The 23,121-nt window shown below is 39.9% G+C and overlaps 1 protein-coding gene across 1 annotated transcript; it reads left to right on the forward strand.

Moving 5' to 3' along the window:
• Positions 1-4,761: 4,761 nt before the first annotated feature.
• Positions 4,762-22,697, forward strand: ppm1la (protein phosphatase, Mg2+/Mn2+ dependent, 1La). The gene is made up of 4 exons (XM_036597135.1): positions 4,762-5,675; positions 19,151-19,325; positions 19,606-19,767; positions 20,222-22,697. The coding sequence occupies exons 1-4, from the start codon at positions 5,271-5,273 to the stop codon at positions 20,569-20,571; spliced, it is 1,092 nt and encodes a 363-aa protein (XP_036453028.1). The 5' UTR covers positions 4,762-5,270; the 3' UTR covers positions 20,572-22,697.
• Positions 22,698-23,121: the final 424 nt, after the last annotated feature.

Genomic DNA, 23,121 nt, shown 5'->3' on the forward strand with positions numbered 1-23,121 from the left:
CATCTGGCCTTATTCTGGTCCTAACATCTACCTGGTACTAAACCACCACTAAGAAAAGCCAGAATCGGCCCAAAAGAGTCTGCTATCTGGATCTCATGAGACAATCCAGTTCCAACATGATACTAAGTTTAAAAAGGACAATGATATATTCTCAAAAACTTTCAAAAAAAACCTTCCTCTACAAAACCCCTCAGACTAGTAAGCACGAGGTTGAACAAGTCATGGTTTTCCCAAGGATCAAAGAGGATCGGCAACTTGAGGGACTTCGGCCTGGTCTCGGTGGTGTAAACACAGCACACTCGGGAATGATCACGTACCTTACACCCCTTCAAACGCCCAACGCTAGCATTTCACCAGAACGTCTGAGCTTCACATTCACACACTTGACTTTCCAGAACAGTAAACAAGCAAAATTTCTTAAATGAAGCCCAGGGTCAAGCTCAGGGTCGAGCTAGAGGGAAATCAAGGCTCTCAGAATTCTCAAAGCCAACACCATCTGGCAGAAGCTCAAAGCGAAGCTAAATAATCAAAGCTAACGAAAGATTGGACCACGAAACAAAGTCATGGCAACATTTCTGAAGCCTACCTACAGGAAATTCAGCACTTTTGACTTTTACGTTCTAGCAGGGCGACTGGCTGAAGACCCCGAGGGGTTACCTTGTTCAAACTTTGTACAGTGTACTTATGGTTGTAATGAAATTGCTAGCCATTCTGCCACTTCACACCAAACTTACAGTCAGCTGAAGGAAAGAACACAACAATAATTGAGGTTAATTCCATTTTTTCAAAATTGCTGCATAAGTAAAAGGTAAACAAAAACATTCAGAGTGGTTTGGTGTGAAATGCTTCGTTCTAGAGTCAGAATCGTTCACAGTGGTGGTAATAGGAACCAGATGTTCACCTCTAAAAGCTCCCTCACAGAAAGTTATTACATGAAATGGTTATGAATACACTGCGTGATGTCTGAGACATTGTTTTACGATAGCTTAGAGAAAAGATTACGGCCTAAAACGTGTTTTTTTCCACAAAATAGTCCACAGAGAAAACTTTACAACTATTTTTCCATCATTAACATTACATATAAAACTCAGAGTAGGTTCACTGGTGGCTCTGGATAGTAAATAAAATGGGTATATTTGTGCTGTAGATATTGTGACACCTGGTTTCTATCACCACCACTGTAAAGAAATCAGGGTCTTAATTCTAAGTCTAGAGTTATGGTAGACGTCTATAATCATCCTATATATTTTAGAATTATACATTTGATTTACTTCCAACGCAGTTTCTCCACTTGTATCAATGAGCTACAAGTGAGAAATAATGAAACAATATGTAAGAAGTGATGTTTTTAAGGCAGGGTTTCTCAACTACTGGGCTACCGACCACTGCTGGGCTGCAAAGCACCCTCTGGTGGTTTTCAGGCCAATACTGAAGGGGGAGCCAGTGGTCAGTCACAGGTCATTGATGGCACTTTGTAATAAAACATTTTTAAAAAGGTTAAAAATAAGGATAAAATATAAAATGTTTTCAAATGGCAAACAATACTAACACAATCTGTGCCATAGCAGCGTTCAAAGTAGCTTCAATTATTTTTTTGCCCCTTGTCTTTAGATACAAAATACACTCAATTATCCATTCAAAAAAGCTAGGCTTTGTTTTCTTGCGGGCCATCATGCTTTCTAGTGATAAATTGGTGGGCCATGAGGTGTAAAAGGCTGAGAACCCCTGTTTTAAGGCATACACACTACAGGGAACCGAGAAGGGTTAACATGTATATTTGCAATTATCTGTCAACCAGGTTATTTCAATATAATCCACAGAGTTTGTTGACCCAGTCCTCTTACAGTCCCCCTGCTGTACTACACTGCTGTTTCAGTAGACGCGAGGGTGCCATTTGAGAGCAGCAGAAGGAGTCTGCTGGTGGTGGGGAGGAGGAGGGGGGGTTGAATGAACTGTTACCTGAGCTTCTGATACTCACCTTCTCCCCAGCCCCTACAGAGCCCATGCATTAACTTCAACAGGCTCATGTGAACTGGACAAAATGGCACAGTCTCACTGCCAGGTGCTTAGAATGCAGACCATTAGCCAACGAAAGATCCCTTACACGCCTCTTCCTTCACTGGGCTCTTTTTCCTCAAGTTCTTCTCGAAGTCCCAAATTCAATTTCACTGACCGCTCAGGGTGGTCGATAATTATCCATTCGTAAAGAGGGATATATTTTCGTTTAGTGAAACTGCTTCATATAAAGAGGTCTAAGTGTCGTCCCTATTGTCAGGAGATCATGAGTTCGGTCTCCAGTGATGCCCTAGCCATCCTTAGCCGGGGGTGCAGGACAGCATAACTGTGGGATGAGAGCATAACTGTGGGATGGTCCTTCCTCTCCCCTCATAACTCAGAGCAGTACTAGCTCTCTGTTAGCTGACAGAATTAGCAGTTAGCGTTCTCCTCCAAGCAATGTCCAGGGATGTCTTTCACAGCTGTGGGCTGAAATATACTTTGAAATGAACTTCTTGAAATGATGTGGTGGCGCTTCAGGTGTCTCAGAATAAGCTGATGCTAAGCCTTCGTCCTCCCAGCTTGGTAGCATTATGTAATTTCTCTTTTCCTCCAGCTTCATCACAAAACTGGGAGGCCACACATCTGCATTTTCCAATGTAGCCGCTCATTTCTGCCTTATGACTTCAGGCGTTTCTGAGTTTTGCTTGAAAAAAGGATGACCATGAGGATCTACTATGATGAAGATCTGCTAGGGCTGCCTATTGATATTAAACCCCTTAAAAACAGCCAGAAGTTCCTCCATTTCTCCTGAATGATATGCGTTAGGACTCACGTGTCAAAGTCCCTCGGGACAGCCTATTTGGCCCATACAATTTTCTATTAATATTAGCCCTTATTAGTTTCATGTTGTGATGCACTACAATCCCCAACATGCACTGCAATGTAATGTGTACTCCGACCCCCGTCCCCGAACAACAATCCATGGAACAGTACGCTACAAAAAAAGGAAAGATGCCTGGCGCGGCAAAAAGGCCCTGGGTTCGATTCCCCGGCCGGCTGAACAGGGTCCTTTCCACGTGGAGTCAGGCCAATCCTAAATTGGCCTTAAGTGTAAATGTGTATGTCTATGTGTCTGCCCTGTGATGGACTGGCAAACTGTCCAGGGTGTTTTCTGCCTTCCGTCCAATGACCGCTGGGGTAGGCTTCAGCAGCCCCTGCCACCCAGATGCGTTTAGATGATGAAAATACAGAAGTACATAAGCCAATCTATATAAAAAACATATATATAGGCTTTAAAAGTGAAATAAAAACATAGGCATAGGCAACAAATCCATGGGCGTTCTCTGGACCATAGATTTGTTGAGATTTCTTAATATAGCCCTTTTAGTGGTTGAGTTTGACAATGCTGCCTTAGAATGTAATAAATCTGGCCATTTTTAGTGGTTAAAAAAAGATCCAATAAACATCAGGACCAAATTCACTGAACAACATGATAAAAGTTAAACATTAGTCCAAAATCTTTAATAAGTAACTTTGAAGATAGTTACCGTGCCAAATAAAGGTATGACACTGGATTATAGATATTCCACCTGTCTAACTGTAACAGTGTGATCTATACAGAGGAGCTTACTCAACTAGTTAGATCGGATTTACTTCAGTGCTGTCCAACCTAGGAACCCTTGGCCAGCTGAATATCATACATGGGAATTGAACAGAACACACTGAAGGGCTGTAAAGCTCAGGTGTTACTGCCATGTGACACAATATTGATTTGCAAGGCAGCAATGTAATGTTTGGTAATATTTACAATACATTTGTTTCAGTGACATTTTACATTTCTGCTTTAATACAAAATAGATTTCACTGAAATCACGTTGACGGTAAACGTTTATTAAGTTTGGCCTAAATGACACCCAAAAGTTCATTGTTATCATCTTTAAAATTATGTTTTTATTAGCCAGTGGAAAGTTATACCATATAAACAGGTGCATATACAACAGACTGATGCACTGTGAAGGTTTACACATGATATGCTAGAATACATAAGCAAAGTAGAGCTGTAAGAAGATCTATGCCATTACCAACGCTTATAAATGTCATCAAATTAAACTAAAAGAGAATAATATGCACAGCAATGTATGAGATCTATGAATGATCTGTGATTCCTTCACATTATGTTCAAATACATTTCTGCAGTGGGATTTCTCGCTGAGTCAGGACAGAAATAAGCAGAAATTATTCGAAAGGACAGTGTTTTGATAAGGACATGGCTCTCGCGCATTTGCATATGGATTCATACGAACAAAATAAAGTATAAAACTAAATTAGACCTGATTAGTATTAAAATATGCAGCCCACGATTGTAAATATGCACCTACAGAAGTCTCACACAATGTCTTTGTTTGTAAAATGCACACATTTTATTCTGTGGAAATTCGTGAACTAGTAGGCCAGCTAAATCTGGGCCACAGATTTATTATAGATGACAGAATGATGAATGATGAGGGATTTTTATTAATAAAAATACTATTTACTTATTTTCCCTTTCTGCAAGCATGCTGTGCCATAAACGCGGTGGATCTGTTATTTTTTCCCCCACCTGTTTCCAGACAAGCCCTGCCCCTTGTGCGCTGGGATTGGGTATTGCTACATCGCTACCTGCACTACGATTGGCTAGTAGTCTAGACTCACCGGCAGCTCAGCCAATCCGAATGCAGGAGGGGGCGGAATGCTAATGAGCGCGTTTGTTGTGATGTACAATGGCAAATGCGGGTTAGTCGGCGGACGTCGGTTGGGAACGGCGGGTGTTATAACGGTGTTTCGTGTCTTTTCGTAAAGAATGGCGTTATTTCAGCGGGTTTCTAAAGGCAAAGCCCACCTTCTCGACGTAAAACGAGCCGTTAGGGTTCAAATTCTTCACCGCTGAGGGTCTTCGAGCGCAGGTTTGCTCCGTTTTTGTCCCCCCCGCCGCCGCAGCTGCTCGCCGGGATGATAACGTTAGCCGCTAACGTTAGCCTCCTCCTTTAAGACGGAGCAACGACGGTCGCGTGAAGACGCAGACGCCAAGAGTTTGGTCGTTTTGCTTATTTTTAATGAATAAAAAGGCTTTAAAATGGGGGTAGAGTTGTGGTAAGACATCCTCTGTGTAAAGGTTAACCTAGTTTTAATATTAAGTGAGTAATTTTAAGTAATTGTGACAGCCGTCATCGTCGTCCCCCGTCGTCCGCGTCCCCAGTCGTCGTTGTCTCCTCAGCTTTCCCGCCGCGCGTGTGATGATAGCAGACACAATGACTCTGCTGTCTCTCCTCGGTCGCATCATGCGTTATTTCCTCCTCCGGCCGGAGACCCTGTTCCTCCTGTGCATCAGCCTGGCCCTGTGGAGCTACTTCTTCCACACGGACGAGGTGAAGACCATCGTCAAGTCGAGCCGCGACGCCGTCAGGATGGTCAAGGGCAAAGTGGCCGAGATGATGATGACGCACGAGGGGGGCCTGGGGGGGCTCCGCGCCCTGGACGCCGAGTTCTCCAACACGTGGGGCTTCCGAGACGCCAATGTGGCCGTGTACTCCATCCAGGGCCGCCGGGACCACATGGAGGACCGCTTCGAGGTGCTCACCGACCTGGCCAACAGGAGCCACCCGTCCATCTTCGCCATTTTCGACGGCCATGGCGGCGAGGTGACGTCAAACGTGACCCTTTTTTAAAACATCTGAGGCCTTAAAGGGGAATTTAACAGATTATTTTCAATATTTCTGCACAATTCAGTGGTTGGGATGTCAGCAAAGTCATTCAGAGTGGTTTGGTGTGAAATGCTTCATTGTGAAGAAACGTCAGAATTGTTCACAGTGGTGCTGATAGGAACCAGACGTCCACCTCTAAAAGCTCCCTCACAGAAAGTATTCAGGGTGTCCTAAGGCGAAGTAGTCCCCCCAAAAAAAAACATAATCACCGTTACATATGTAAACTCAGAAGACAAGTGTAGGTTCACTAGTGGTTTTGTATAGTAAATAAAACAGCCATAATTGTGTTGTAGACGTCACGACCCCGGGTTCCTATCACCACCACTGTGAAGTACAAAAGAAGCGTTTCACACTAAACCACTCGGAATGACTGTTTACATCTCAACCACTGAATTATGCACACATTTTAAAAAACAGGTGGAATTCCCCTTAATAAGCATACAGTCAGATTATTGCTAGGGAGGCAAATAAATTGCCACCTGTTTCTCTGATGTTCTACATGTTGGCCACTAGTGGCCACTGTTGAGTCACATTCATAGCTAGCATATAGTTGCTCAGCGGCACCTGTTATCCAACAGGGCAGCAGCTAGCTAACTCCTGTAACTTTGTTTTCTGAGAATTTCAGTCACTTAAAGCCACGAATATACGTTGATATTGTTTACTAAAACTCTTTAAGGCATTTCTTTGAGTATTTGCAGTAAAACTGAATCCAGACCTGGCGCAATACCTCCTTTTTTCCCTATATCAATACTAAAATCTCGCTGTTGGCACATACTGATCAGTATTTAAAAAAAAATAGGTACTAAGCTTTAAAATGAGGGAAGATGAGCATCTAAAAGTAGGCTGTCATGCTCAAAATACTCAGTCTGATACACCACGAGAAGAAATACACAGACATTACAGGGCGGTGTGAGCGTGTGCTATTTCAGGATAGGTTTGTTACAGGATCGGATCGGATTCAATCCTTTTTCCCTCTCATACCAAATCCAGAATCCAGCACTGATATGCCATCTCTTATTGAATAAAGTATCCAGTAAGAGTACACAGCTCTTTCTGAAGTGATCTGATCACTAAAAACATATAAACAATGCTGACTTTTGAAACTTAAGATGTGAAGTCTTATTCAGTCGCAGTACTATCAGTTCATATTTAGGCCACATTTAGATTCTGCTCTTTGGTGTTGTTTGAAAACTATGAAAGGAAGAATATTATCAGGGGTTTATTTTAGTGTTTGTGAGGTTAAAGTGGGTGTGGTAGAGCCGGAAAACGCTAAAATATGCCAGGACCAGGACTGGAAAACACTGGTTTAGAGCATTTACCCTGGAGGTCTTTTTCATTATTTCGCTTTGTGCATTCAGATGAGTCAGAAAGCAGTTCAGAGAACAAAGGCTTTGTTTCAGCCGGCCAATTTCAGAGCCACAGATACTTATCTGTTGTATTCGGCCATGGTTTCCCTCCCCCAGTGTGGGAGACATCTGCCACTTACCCTTCATTCCCCAGGCCCTCGGGAACGCCACAGATGTTCAGATTTAAAAAAAATACAGGCACTTATTACCTTAATGCACCCCATGCTCTGAGATACCATAGAGAGGAATCCTACTCCGAAGCAAAGAAGACAAATATTTTGTCAGAATAGACTTTTATCAGTCAGTTCTTTCCATTCCAGACGTGACCCAATGTTTATGACCCATTAACCAAGTTAGTGAATTCCCAGCTGAACAGTGCTCCACAAAAATAACGGATGTAGCCGCTGGTAACTGATATAGATCCTTATGATTACTGAGATAGGACTATTAGTCTGAACTGGGACATTTAGGTGTTGGTGCAGCTGAAATACGATAGGAGATGTAAATAAATGAAACAATAAAATATAAATATGGAGACATTCCAGTGTACAGTACTGTGAAAAGGTCAGCCACAGAAGTTGCTTAAAACAATTTGCCTCATCAGTAAAAGTGTTTTTGCTAGTTAACCTTTAGAACCCTAAAATTTTGGGGATTTTTTTTGCCATTATAAAGTATTTACATGTGACACTCACACATGCCATTGTTTGACATATAAATGCTAACAGAGAATTGATATCTTTATAAATTTGGGTCATTTCTGATCAAATATTTACATAGCGCCTGCAAAATTTTGTATTTGTTTAATTATAGAGATCTTGAAAACAAGTGGAATTGTACTCTTGGATTCAGGCTGAGTGTTAAAACTCAAGACAGGCTTTGTTTCTAAATACAAATTGAGTTGCATATTTAATATCAGATATTTTTAATACTCAGAATCAATGTGAACTGGAAGAAAGAGCAAGGTATTGTTAATTTTATAATATATGTCATATTTATTGTTATTTATTTGATAAAATGTGTTTTAGGGCCTGTTTGTATGATTTTGAGGGAAAGAGGGAAAATGCACTCATTGTTGAATGGGACACTGCAGTTTTATCACCTTTTATCGCCTTTTTTGCCTTTTTTCGCCTTTTTTGTTGGAATATGAAGGCCAAAAAGAGCAATAATATCAGGATTTTAGGTGATTTCCGAGCCTAGTTAGGGGCGGGTCTGCTGAATGTCCTGATCTGTGGATCATGTTTGTACCTTAAGCCGTTTTGAAGTTATGAAGGCTAGAAGTGACCCACCCTTTGGTCCTAAGACATTACGTAACATTAGAGTAACTACAAATAAACATAAATACAGTAAAACAAAAAGTTTCAGATATCGTCGCTGTCCAAAATAGCAAGTTTACAGGAGAAGGCAAAAACACTCTTACCTTTCAATGTAAGTCTATGTGAAGAGCTTTTAATCCAAGTGATTTTAGAGCATTTCTGTTGGTCCGTTCATCATAAAATTTTAACACAACATAAACGGGAGCTGGTGTGTTGAAATGATGTAGAAAAATAAAAATTGACAAAAATGGAGATACATGGTTTTCTTTGGACAGTGACGATATGTAGAAGACTGAGCTGGAAAAACTGCACTCCAGCCATTATATGGATATGTTCAATTCAATCAGAAGCACACTTGATATAATTCAATGAAGGACTGAATAGATAAAGCAGGTATTGGATGGTAAATGTAAATACTGGACTTCTAAGAAAGATTTGGAAACGGTGAAAAGCGAAAACACTAACAGACATGAAGTTGTGATGTGTTTATTTGTTTATTTGTATTTATTCTAAAAACTAGTGTGTTTTCCAACGTAATAATAATGTTTACTGAGTACAGAAATAGCTTCAAAACCACCTTCCAAGATCCTTAAGACGTCAAACGAACACAGATTTATTGAGCTATGTAGATATGGGGATGGGCAGATGTAGAGAAAAACCTGAGGAGAGCAAAAATCTGGTGCAGCTATGCAGGTTATGCAGATTGCTGCCTCATCCACCTCTTAGAATGTACGTAATTTGATATGGAGGCTCATATTTGTTTGGAATCAAATTTCTACCATTTTTTTTCCAGTGAAGCAGGTTTTGTGTTGCAGCCATGAAGTCTGCTCCCTCATGGCATGAAAATTAGACTAAATATTTGTTCTCTGAAGTCACGGCCGCTGAAAATGAGCTGCAGATGATAATTGAGAAGATAAGTGGCTTTAAGGTAAGAGGAGCCTGTGTGGATGAACAGATCTCACTAATGGATGTTTATTATTTGGCTTGCTTAGTTGGGAGTCTTGATAGAGCTTAAGGTCTAAGCTTTAATTTACTGGAAATGACTGGTGAGAAAAGCCCAAGAAAAGCAATAATAAGAATTATCTGATGATTAGATAGTCGGGACAATGATGTTAACCTGTTGTGTTTTCAGAATATCTGATTTGTAAACAAATATTATTTGGTTATATTGAGATAACAGTGCCTATGGTGATTCGTACCTGAGCATTTGGTTGATTTAGTGATTCAAACTTGTGTTTTAGGTGACATACAGTCAAGTGACCTACAATACGATAACTCACGCAGTACAGATATATCATGTTTTGTTTGTTGTGGTTTAGATTGAGTATTGTTTGGTTCTCGCTCCGTTCCCAACACTACTAGAGAACCAGTCAGCGTGACCTCTGAGTCTCAGTGAGCTGTGAAGATATGTTTATGTGCCTCTTCACTGAAGTATAATTCAGCCTTAGCCTCTTTCTGCAGGCCCCTTATTGGTCACAGCCTTTGGAATGAAAATCAAATGAAAATCAACCTTGATCATTTTTAAAAATTCAATGCAAGTTTTAGGGATTTGATGGTAACTGATATAAATAAAGTAAATTAAACAATAAAATATAGATATGGAGAGATTTTAATGTACAGTACTTGAAAAAGTCAACCACAGTTGTTGCTTAAAATGATTTACCTCCTCAGTAAAAGTATTTTGCTGGTTAAAGCACGAGGCAACATTAGAATAACTACAAATAAACATAAATTCAGTTAAACATGACAAGAAAATTAGTTTTTAAAAAGTTTTGAATCGACCTGGATAAAAAATGCACTATGTAAGTTTTAGGGATTTGGCGACCTCTCTGGTGAAAATGTGTAAGTGCGCTTAGTTTTGTAATGCGGGCTGCGCTTCGGACCCCTTCCCCGAGCGGATGAATCTGATGATTGAGTACGTTGAAAGAGAAATCAAAGAAAACTCACAACTTCCGAGGATGCAAGTAAATTATCCACTGTTGTCATCATGTCTTCATCAGTATGATGTTTATTTTGCATTTGAGTCCTAAACATCGAGCCAGGCCTTCTTTTTGAGTCTGTGCACGTGATGTTAATATGAGGTGGACAGAAAAGCTGCTAGAGAGCAATGAGGGGTGAAAGGGGGAGAATAAAACAGTCTGAATGAAACAAACAGCACATTTACAGCTTTAGGCCTAAAACTTGCTTCTCGCAGGGATGCAAACACAGACGCTTTGAGCTTTGCAGGCGGGGTTTTGTGTGTAGTTGCGTTCAAAAATGTATCAACACGCATTTTATAATGCATCACACGCACAAGCTGCATTCTGAGCATTATTGCCAGGGGGCGCTATAACGACAGCCAAGCCTGTCCAAGCGGTCTCGTACCACCAGCGTGCTTCTCAACTGCCGTAGCAGACGAGCAGTTGAGTCTCACACAAAGACGACTACATAAACATAAAAATATGATACATTATCGCCTTTCCATCCAACAGAACTTGTCCATTTTAGCTGTTGAGGCTGTTGTAATAACAGTAGATGCTCTCTAGCGCCCCCTTCAGTACGACGTGTTTTAACCACTACAGTAACGTAAGAGTGCGTGGTGAGTTTGTACAGAAGGACAGAGGGTTTGTGTTGGCGTTCACTGGCGTTTGCCTGCTTGCACTGAGTTTGTTATTGTTTATTGATATCTGTCACAATAAAAGTAGCTTTTAAACTCAATAGAAATACTTTTTTAAATGCCGACTTGCCTGCTAACCTACAAAAACGAAAATCCAGTTTGCTTCCGACTTGTTAATCTTACACATTTCCATCAAAATATGTTCCATCAACATTATTAAAGAAGAAATTCCTTTCAAAACAGACAGAAATAGCATTTCATGGCTACTGAGGGGTCAAATACAGAACGCAGAGTAAGTGCGTCTGCCTTTTTTCATCCTCTCGCAGCATTTTCCACCAAACACTCCCACGCTGTCCCGCCGCCAGAGAGCTGAAGGAGTCTGATTTTGATACATCGCTTGTTCTCAGCGCTGGCTATTAATGGAAATCATGCTTTTGGCCTGTGCAGTCGGTTAATAACACAGTTAGTATCCAGAAATAGACTCGAGTAGTGGCAGTGATGCTCGTCCTGCCCAAACACGGAGGAGCTAATTCCACTTTTATTGGCCCAGCATGCTCAGCTGATTCTGTCACCTGGAAATCTAGACTTTGTGAGTCGTAATGCGATAGATCCACACAGAGCCCTGCATTAAAAATAGCAGATGAAGCTGATGATTACATCACTCTGGCCCTCTGGTATCCGCTATAATGATGTGAATGAATACTTGGAGGCCTCTGTCTAATGACTAAAGGCATTTGTTCAAAGAGCCACGTTACTTCAGCACACTATAATAATCCCAGAGCAGCCTGTCTGCTCGTGACTGGAATTATGAATGAGGTCCATTAGACTGCAGCGTTCACCAGGGAGTCTGAGTTTGTGTCTGAGGTATTGCTAATATGAACCGTCTTATTTCGAATATAAAGGTGCGTAAAATGGCAAAAATATAGTCCTGATATTAGGAAAAAGTACATTTACTGCTTGTTTATCTTTATTTTATGTACAAAAAGAGCTCTAAAGAAGAACACTGTACTCCTGAAGTACAGTGTAGATTGAATATTATAATAACCGGACATCAAAAGGTAATTTTAGATGCTTTATTCAATATTTCTGGACGTTATTTAAGCAATAGAATACGAGAGGGAGTGTGTTATCGTGAAATAACATCACGGCTGTGATTCGGTCGCTGTAGATCATCACAGCCGTGATGTTATTGGCGATAACACACTCCTCGAGTGTTCTATTGCTTTTATACAACAGTTAAATAAATAAAGTAATAAATTAATAAACTGGGCCGTGAACGCGGCGTTTAATATGCTTTAATGTTCGCAGTTCCTTCACCAAATTATAGTTCCTTAACAAGCAGCTTGTTGCTACGTCAGAGTAACGAGCTCCGCCCACTCGCTGCACAGCCGGCAGTTCATTCTCCAGCTCCTTACACTAAATTCCCAAACTGTCATCACCACTGAGCAGCTTTTCAGTCGGCAGCTGTGACAGAAGAACAGCTGAACAACCTGGAATCAGCCAGAAATGAACCCAACACCATTCACCAAACGTGTAGTCTGATCTTCAGAGTCTGACCAAATCAGACTGAGCCATAAAACTGACACAATATCAAGTTCAGCTCAGTTTTGTCAGTTTTTGCCAGATCAATATTAATGTTGTTTTGTTTCTCAGTGGTGATGACAGTTTGGGAATTTAGTGTCGTCTCATCTTCAGAGTCTGATCAAATTGGCTGTCGGTCAAATGTGATCTTAAAAGGATCCATTTTCTGTTTGTGGCAAAGTAAGAAGTAAAAACGTTCAAATGTCTTGAGCGTCTCCTACAGCTGTCAAAGCCGTTGCATGAACGCTTTGCATGATTAAAGTGTTCTTTGCATCATGAAAGGGTTCTTCAGATTGATCGAGAGTGTGCTGTGGAGCTCTTCTACATAGAACCCTTTTGAAAAGGGTTTGATATGGCACCAAAAAGGGTTCTACTACAACAACAACAACATTTATTTGTACAGCACTTTTTACAACTAGTGTTGTCTCAAAGCAGCTTTACAGAAAAGCAGTTTCTAGAAGGATCAAAAGAATAAAAAAGAAAATAAAAGAAATGTATAGACGTAAGGAACTGAATCCGAGTCCAAGCCCCCCATGAGCAAGCCAGAGGTGACAGTGGCATGGAAAAACTCCCCCAGAGGAAGAAACCTCGAGAGGAACCCAGGCTCAAGGGAGGAACCCATCCTCCTCTGGTCGACCCCGGACAAAGAGAGAATGAGCTAATGAGATTTTATGACAAGATACAACAAAGAAGCATAGAGTTTGAACATCTTTCAGAAATATTCCGATTAATCCAGGAGGAAGTAATGTAAAGTTAGAACCATCTCATAGGTTCTCTGTCAAAGTAAGAGATAGAGTTGATGATCAGTGCCAGATGCTGGTGGCTCCACTGTGGTAATTCTAGTCTTCTAGTCTTCTATTGTTACAAGCTTGACATCGTAACAATAGAAGAACCCTTTTTGGTGCTGTATAGAACCCTTTTCAAAAAAGGTTCTATATAAAACTGTAACTAACACATTTTCCATCAATCTGAAGAACGATTTCACGATGCAAAGAGCCATTTAATCATGCAACGAGTTCTTTTAAGTGTTCATGGTTCTTTATAGAACCATTTTCTTTATTAAAGAACCTTTGAAGAGCCATAGTTTTTAAGTGTGTAGATTAATATTTATAGATGCATCTGCAACTAATTTGTTTTTATTTTATCATAAACATTTATTCCCAACTTTTGAAAGGTGGTGTATCAGTTTTTTTTCCTTGGGGTTGAAACGTTGAAACGGACACAGTGGACGCCTCGGTACAGTTTATTGTTTTATTTGTTTATTTTTTTATTTTAATTCAGCTTTTCACATTTTCCTCTACAATGCATCCAAATAATTATGACCAGTTGAGTTCTCTTTGTTGTACTGTTGGGATCGAAACTAGTGACCTCCTGACAGTAGAGCGAAACCTTAAGGTGTCACTTCGGAGCCTCCTTTAAACCTCTCTATGTAATCCATGCAGTGGTTCTGTGTTCTTTAACCTTTTTAACTCCTTGAGACCACCGGTGGTTCCAAAACGCACTTCTTCATAACTTTCATATTTCATAAGCTACATTCAAAAGGTGGGGGTTGTATGAGAGCTGTAACTGTCTACTTTCCAGTCAAATAGATGGGTGATGTAATTTTAAACCCTTATAATAAAAGAAGCTGAACTCAGTTTTTTTTTCTACTGAAAGTCGACCCATTTTTCCACAAATCTGGGCTATAAACTATAAACAGATGGCGTCTCTTCAGTGATCTGCTCTGTAAAAATTATTTTTATAAAATAATACAAAGAGCGTCTAAGATTTTTGGCTTTTAGCAGTAAATTGTAAGCATATAGCAATATGTGTATCATAATAAAACAAATGTTCTGTTAATTTGAGGGGAGTTTTTACAAAAAATAAATAAATAAATAAATATTTACATTTATTTCATGCGGTTGCTCAATAATTTGTCTTCTGATTTGGTCACGTAAATTAAGATGGACAAACCAAAATATACCCTGGTCAATAAGAGGTAATGATGATGATACCCAGTGTACTCAGAAAAGCATATCGTACAGTAATTTGTCACTATAGCAGTATTATATCATCATATCACCCACGCTTAAGGGAATATAACCGGCTCCTTTGATGAGGTTTGGGAGTAGATGCACTTGCTGTGCTCTTGAGGCCAGGCACTGTTGTACAAAGGACGTGCTGGCTGCTTCAGTCTGAGTGCCTGAGCTTGTGCGTGTGAGTGCTCTCTGGACTGGTCCTTGAAAGAAGCTGACCTCAGGTCAACCCCCATCCTCTCCTTTTTGTTCCTCAGTCTCAGTGATAAAGAGACCTCTTCAATTATTCATAGTGAGCGAGCTGCAGAGTGAAGACAGTAATAGTAAAGACAGTGATTTCATTTTCAAGCAAAGTCATGCTTAAATGGTTCTTTGCATGGTGAAGCTGTTCCTGAGATTGATGTGTTGTGTATGGTTCTATATAGCACCAAAAAGGGTTCTTCTATTGTTACAAGCTTTCAAAAAATAGAACAATAAAAAATAGAACCGTATACAACAGATTTTCCATCAGTCTGAAGAACCATTTCACCATGCAGAGAACTATTTAACCATGAAATATTCATGGTTTTGTGTGTATATATATATATATATATAATGGGTGTGTGTGTGTGTGTGTGTAGAACCATGAATATGGTTTCCTTTATTAAAGAACTCTTGAGGAACCATCATTTTTAATTATGTAACAATTAGCAAATCATTTCAAATAGTTTTTTTTGAAGTACAGTACAATGAAGTACAGTATTTGAAAGTAAAGCAGTGCTGCATAGTGTCCCAATCTAACATTATGACCACAACTCCATGTTAGCCCCAGGCGCGTCTCCAGAAAACGCTACGAGGACATGATTAACTAGACTGGTGGACTGAAGCTGTATAATGTGCATTTCTCCAGAGTTCAGAACGTTCCAGTGCGAGATATTTTATAGAAATTAATAAAAGTGGCTGCCAAAGCTCTTAAATGATAAACCCATACATGTATTTCAAGCTCATGTCAGCTTCTTATTCGCCAGCTTCTCATTTGAATTTTTCGTTCCGCCTTAAATGTCAGCTTACCTTAATAAATGAATTAATTTACATCAGTAAATAATTCCTAATCAACAAATACCTTAAACTTTCGCTTGTAAATGTTTACTGAGCAACTATTGAGCAGAACAGCGAAGCTATAATCAGCCGTTGAAGCTGTTGAGCTCATCTCACTGGCTGATCTAATGCCGCGTCCCAAACCTCACACTTCTGTACTTAACCTACTACACTAATGAGCGCACTTCTAATGGTATATGCACTGTTTTTTGCATACTATTTAGTGTGCTGCTATGCAGTTTGGGACGCAAAAACGATAATGCAGCATCTGCATTATCAGCCATTTACAGTTTAGCTTTCGCTTGTTGTCACTACAGCAACAAATCAAATGAAATCAAGTCAGTACACTCAAATATTTTAGTTAATATGCTTTAAAAATGATATTTAGAAAGTGTTTTTAAAAACGTTTAACTTTTTCTGCCTTTGCTGGATCTGGTGTGGCTTGTTATCTCATTACAAACTGCTACAGCGCTGCTACATGAACTTGACGTTACCTGCCAAAATGGCGGCAGCTCGATTGTGGTGTCATTGGAATACTAGCAGTTTTACATTAGAGAATGTAAATGTTGTTAATTGCTTAAGTTTGACTATGTAATTATGTCTCTACGCTTAAAATAATGCAGCTAAACGATGATAATTCTGAACTCTTCTATGCATTAATTGTAATTATAGTGTAACCGTCTCGTTTTTAGCGACATTTATTACCAAACGTGTGAAGAGACCATTTGAGGAGCTAAAGTTGCTTCAGAATGAAAAGCTGACAGACATTATCTGTGGATCCTCCCTCAGCAGCGGCTGTTTAATGCTAAAGTTGAGCTGATGCTGCAGAGCTCTTTGCTGCTTTATGCTTATTCTGCGAAAGCGTGCTGCATATGCAGAGTCTCGTTTTAAATAATGCAGAGATGTCTGTTGAAAAAAGCTCAGGCCCTTCTTGCTGAAGCAGCGAGTAAAAGCCAAGCCTCGGTGCTCTTTGGAGGACAGGTATTAATTATGTGTGCCTCTCTGATTTCATTATCTTCAAGGCAGGGCCGAGTCACTGTCGCAGGATCGGGCCCTGAGATGCACTGTAAGGGCTGTGTTGTGTTACTCTGAGGATTCTGATGAATGTGAGCAGCTACAGAGTGGATATGACGAGAAATGAGCGTTTAGCTGAGCATCCGGTAGTAATTAGTTCCGGATCGTTCATTGTGAGCTCCTTACAGTTTTGTAGCAAATGAGCTCAAACGTATTCATTATTTACGAACTGGTAACTTAGGAACTCTTCATTTTTAACACACTGACTGCAGCAGATATATATGACACAGACACGGCCTCATTAATGAGCCTTGATTGGTGTCGGATCAGATCAAATATTCTGTAATATCAGCTTGTATTCACAGCTTATGCTAAACATTACCTTATAGCAGGGGTCGCAACCCACATGTTAAGAAGAGCCATTTTGTCCTTTCAACAAAAATCAAACCACCTTGGGAGCCACAACATTTTATGTCCATTTTACCATCTTGGCTGTTAATATGTCTCAGTATGTGCTGATGTTCTAGTATAGACTAAAAAATATAAAATAAATGAAAACACAGACTTACTTTACTCTGCTTTAAGCTTTAGCTGAGCTGTAGCCACTTTTCTCGCATCTCCAGCAGGAAACTTTTCCTCAAAAGTAGAAAAGTAGAATGGTTTCTTGTAAAATGTCTCTCAATATTTGACTTTTTTACGAGGCTCAAGTCACCTTCTAACTCGTCTAACTCGTCAAATTTTCCCATTCTACCTTAAATGGTGCCTGAGGGTGTAACTGCTGTACCATTTAAGGTGGAACGGGAAAATTCGAACAAGAAGCTGCCGATTTCAGCTTTGTGACTTTTTAGTGTTTGACAGTTTCTTGTTGCAGATTAAACGTATCAGGAAACCAGCTGGAGTGATTATAAACACTAATAAGTCCATTCGCCTCCAAATTATCGATGTTTGTATTAAATCTTTCTCTTTGTGTTTTCATTAGCTACTAGCTAGGCGATTGCAATGGTGTTGCTATGGTGACCAGCAGTCTGCGCACTGATCTTCAGGGTTAAAGGGTGAATTAGCAGTTCTACATTAACTCCAGAGTTTAAGACCATTTATTGTTAAACTGTGTTGAACGATCAGCAGAGCTTTATTTTACTGTAAAGGAGGATTATTTTATTTTTACCTACAAATCTGATTCTGCTGTGGAGCCACAACAGGGCAGTAAAAGAGCCGCATGTTGACCCCTGGCTTATAGTAAGGCTGTAATGATTTTGATACATATTGAAAAATCTCATTTGAAACAATGTATAGAAATTTAATATAATATTTATATGAATCATTCTACCAAACTGGTTCAAAGTCGAAACACATTTGGGACTTTTAACTGACTTGGACTTCAGACTAAAATCCTTTTGCTTTGAATGACCCTATACCTTGTGTTTATTTTAATAAAACAAATTATTGATTGTTCCAGTTTGTCATCATATTGCGCTTTCGGTAGTGACAATTCTAGCTCATTTTGAGCAGAACTCAAAAACGCTAGCGAGTACATGACTAGTAAACCCAGTATAACAGCTGTACAGCAGTATTATTTATTTAAAAAAACGAAAAAGTTTACTTAATTGCAAGAAAATATGTGTAGTGACAGTTCTTAATGTTCCACACTGATTTTCAGACTTTGGGACACATTTACTTCAAACATTGGGATCTAACTGCTCACCATGTGGCCAAGAGAGACAGGGATGCCTCACTTCCTGCTCTAAAATGCAGGTGTGTGGCTAAAATAAGGCTCCGCCTACTGACTAAAACTCAGTAGTGTTGCGGTAGTTACATGAAAATGTGGGAGAGAATTTTATTTATTTATTTTTTAACTTAAAAACAAAACTAAATCTTTCAACTCCACTTAAAGTCAAAGAGATTTTTAAAAAATATTTGTATTTCCAAAAGTTCCCAATAGAAAGTACCATATATGATTTTGTGTATATTTAGCTTATTACTAATTAATACCTTGGGGTAAATAAATCATAACATAAACCTTGTAAATATCTAAATAGTAGTTTTTTTCTGTGTGACTGTAGTTAGGTTGAAATAGAGTGGTCCATATATCAGTAGAGCTCTGTAGAGTCTATAACATACTCAGAATTGAAAATCATATTGAGCCTGAAAATAGATGCGTTGTTATGCACGTAAGCTGTGCACTTATATTGAGACACCACTTCACGTTATGGAATCGAATTTTATGTTTCACCTTATCCTGTAAACTGTTTAACATAATGTTAAACAAAAACCTAAGTGAGCTGCACATATAGGCACAATAACACTTATAAAAGGAGGAGCACTATTTAAAATGTACAGTGCAGTAATAATGCTAAACTTCTCTCAGTGCCAAACCGTCTAGAAAGTTTTCATTTTTGGTTCGTCCTTGTGGAAAATTCCAGAAGCAGCCTGCAGCTCATTAAATCCATCTGAACGCTCTTTGTTCCTGCAGGCAGCTGCTGACTACGTGAAGGCGCACCTGCCCGAAGCCCTGAGGCAGCAGCTGCAGGTGTATGAGCGAGAGAAGAAGGACAGTCCGCTCTCCTACGCCTCCATCCTGGAGCAGCGCATCCTCACTGTGGACCGAGACATGGTGGAAAAGTTCTCCGCCTCACACGAAGAAGCAGGTAGCTCAAATAGAGGGCTGGACAAGATAATACTGTGTGTTATGGCATGTGTGTCCTTAAATAACATACTTTGAAACTTTATATAAAATAATGTGTATAAAATGAAGATTTTTATGGAGGCGTGTTTATATAAAAATACATGTGGTGTGAATCAATCAAAAATGACGTGAGTAAACACAGCGAAACACCAGCAACACTGAAATGAAGCACTGTTTAGACTATAAACTCTTCCAAGGCGGAGCTGTTGGATTGTTTTCCCCTTTCCTTCCTCCCTTTACAGGCACTACGTGTTTGGTGGCTCTGTTGTCTGACCGGGAGTTGACCGTGGCTAACGTGGGGGACTCCCGTGGTGTCCTGTGCGATAAGGACGGAAATGCGGTGGCTTTGTCTCATGACCACAAACCCTACCAGCTAAAGGAGCGCAAGAGGATCAAAAGAGCAGGTAAGGAAGAGGACGCCTCAGTGCTGCCCTCATCTGGATATATGTAGTAAATACGTGAGTATTTAGAGCAGTGAATTACCCATCAGTGTTTTGATATTAAAAATGCATTTTTATTTGTAGCTTTGTTGACTTAAAAAGCAGAATGAAGACCTCTCCACCATGATGATGCCAAAAGTATCGTAAATCAGGGTCTCAGGCATCAGGCAACAAATTTTCTGTGTAGTAGCTTTTAGAGGCATTAAACATTAAACAGTTTGGACGTCTGGTTCCTATCGCCACCACTGGGAACAATTCTAGGTCAGTAAGTTTCTCTAGAACGGAGCGTTTCACACCAAACCTCGTACAACTGAATTACGGAATTATGCCGAAAGAAAAAAATCACTGGAATTGGTGGAAGACCATAAGACCAGGTTTGGCATGTATTAATTCAAGGGAATCTCCTTTCAACCAACAGGTGGCTTCATCAGCTTTAACGGCTCGTGGCGCGTGCAGGGCATCTTGGCCATGTCCCGCTCGCTCGGCGACTACCCCCTGAAGAACCTCAACGTGGTCGTTCCCGACCCGGACATCCTGACCTTTGACCTCGATAAGCTGCAGCCCGAGTTCATGATCCTGGCCTCGGACGGCCTGTGGGACGCTTTCAGCAACGAGGAGGCCGTGCGCTTCGTGCGCGAGCGGCTGGACGAGCCACACTTCGGCGCCAAGAGCATCGTCCTGCAGTCCTTCTACCGCGGCTGTCCCGACAACATCACCGTCATGGTGGTAAAGTTCAGGAGCAGCGCTGGCGGTAAGACAGGGGAGTAGAGCCCTCCATCAGGCCCCGCCCACTGAGCGTGTCAATGCAAACCTCAGAGGATAAGAATATTTTTACGCAGCTCTTTTATAGACGTATGCCTGTGCATGTATGTGTGAATACATGCTTACTAAGGATACGATCAACATTGATTCTTGCCGCTGTGCCAAATGGACACCGTTTAAAACTTTTTGGCTGCTTTTTTTTCCTTAACGTAAACCACTGGACATTGAAATGAAGTTTTTTTTTCAAACACTCATTGAAAAGAGCAATATTAAGTGCAAATCAGAATGCCTTGGCCATGCACGTATTTTTTAATAAGGAAAATGTCAAATTCTACCTGAACAATTCACTAGAATCTGTATTAATTTACTCTAATGCTGCTTGTGATGCCCTACCAACACCCATGTACGGGTTACATAATCAAGACTGTGGTTATTAAATGAAATGACAGACGTTGTTGCTTTGCATAGCACATTTGCTGCTGGTGGTAAAAGGACACTGTAAACTGGACTTAGTAATATTTAATAATACGTATTTTAATATGGTTCATTTCAGTCCAAAACTCTACCTAAACCCTAAATGGACATTTAGTAAGGCTTTACTCGAAGGCTGTCTGCATCGGCGCTTTATAACACATGCGTAGGTATTTAATAACATGTTTTAAAAGCAATACTTCAGCATTTGTGATCTTATGTCAGTATGACTTTAGATTTTTTATCAAGTAAATAACTGAATTTACTGAAATGTGTTCCGTTTATAACACTGTTATGAAGACCTTAGGCACAGGCCTAGTTAAGAACATCATATATTGTATCAGTTCTGTGAAAGATGCCCTCAAACTAGAATCATATTGGGAAAATATATATGCACAGTGGCCCTCATTCATCAAAGTTGCGTACAGTCAAATCTGATTATAAAATGAAAGCATGCAAATTTCACAGTCCTGTTATCGATCAGTTTTATCTTTGGTGTATTTGTACAATTTGAGTGTAAATAAATGGACAAAATGCTTGATTTGCATTTAAGTAACCAAAACTATCATCAATAAAAAAGAATAAATATAAAAATTAACAGTAATACCGATAATTCCAACGCACAGCAATCCAGTACAAAAGTGGATGTATTAATTAACATTAACAATACAAACATTAACAGTACAAAATACAGTTAGTGCAGAAGCATCTTATACACTTCAGTAGTACAGCGTTTAAATATGATAATCACACTACACAATCACATCATCCTACCCTATTAAAAAAGTGTTCTTTTTGTGTATTTCACATTTTATTCTTTCATTGTAATTTTGACTCTATAAATTTTGGTCAGTAGGGGGAGCAGTGCACTCACTCCTCAACCTCAAACTCCGCCTACAAGCACAGCTCATGTGCCACAGAATGCTGTCCTTATTTTGGCTGCTTACTGAAACATCTGCATGAATTAGGGCGTGCTTCATGTAAATGATATGTAAATGAAGTGCAGGTATGTTGACGCTTGATTTCACGCACTGACACTGGTTCATTATTAGCGCAGAGCAGTTTTTGGTGAAATCTGCGCTCATTTTTATGCAGCGTTGGTGAATAAGGGCCAATATCACGTAAGCTGATACTGATTCAGTATATGGTGCTTTTAACTAGACTTCTAGAAGTTGTGTTACATCAGAGGTCGGCAAACCAAATGTTAAGAAGAGCTGTTTTGTCCTTTCAACAAAAATCAAACCACCTTTGGAGCCACAACATTTTATGTTTTACCATCTTGGCTGTAAATATGTCTCCGTACTTGCTAATGTCCTAGTATAGGCTAAAAAATATATAATATAAAAGAAAACACAGACTTACTCTGCTTTGCTTTAAGCTTTAGCTCAGCTAAAGCCACTTTTCTCACATCTCCAGCAGGAAACGTTTCCTGCAAAAGTAGAACAGTTTCTTGTAAAATGTCTCTTAATTTTCGACTTTTTGCGAGGCTGAAGTCGCTTCTCATTCGCCAGCTCCTTGTTCGAATTTTCCTGTCCTACCTTAAATGGTGCCTGAGGTGTCAGAATGTATCTGCGGCACCATTTAAGGTGGAACGGGAGGATTAGAATGAGAAACTTTGAATGAGTCACCTTGGTGACTTTTTAGTGTTTGACAGTTTTTTTGCAGATTAAATGTATCAGGAAACCAGCTGGAGTGATTATCAATGCAAATAAGTCTTTTTGTCACCAATTATCGATATTTGTCTTAAATCTTTCTTTTTGCTGTTTCGTTAGCTACTAGCTAGGCAAGATGGTTGTCTGCGTTGCTAGTGTGACCAGCAGTCTGCGCTGATCTTCAGGGTTAAAGGGTGAATCAGCAGTTCTACATTAACTCCAGAGTTTAAGACCATTTATTGTTAAACTGTGTTGAACGATCAGCAGAGCTTTATTTTACTGTAAAGGAGGATTATTTTATTTTTACATACAAATCTGATTCAGCTGTGGAGCCACAACAGGGCCGCATACAACTTTGGAGCCATGTGTTGCCGACCCCTGCGTTACATGGTTATGATGCTTCAAAATAGCGTTATAAATGAAACAAATGTTC

The sequence above is a fragment of the Colossoma macropomum genome, unplaced genomic scaffold (genome assembly GCF_904425465.1).
Source record: "Colossoma macropomum unplaced genomic scaffold, Colossoma_macropomum, whole genome shotgun sequence".
Classification (NCBI taxonomy): domain Eukaryota; kingdom Metazoa; phylum Chordata; class Actinopteri; order Characiformes; family Serrasalmidae; genus Colossoma; species Colossoma macropomum.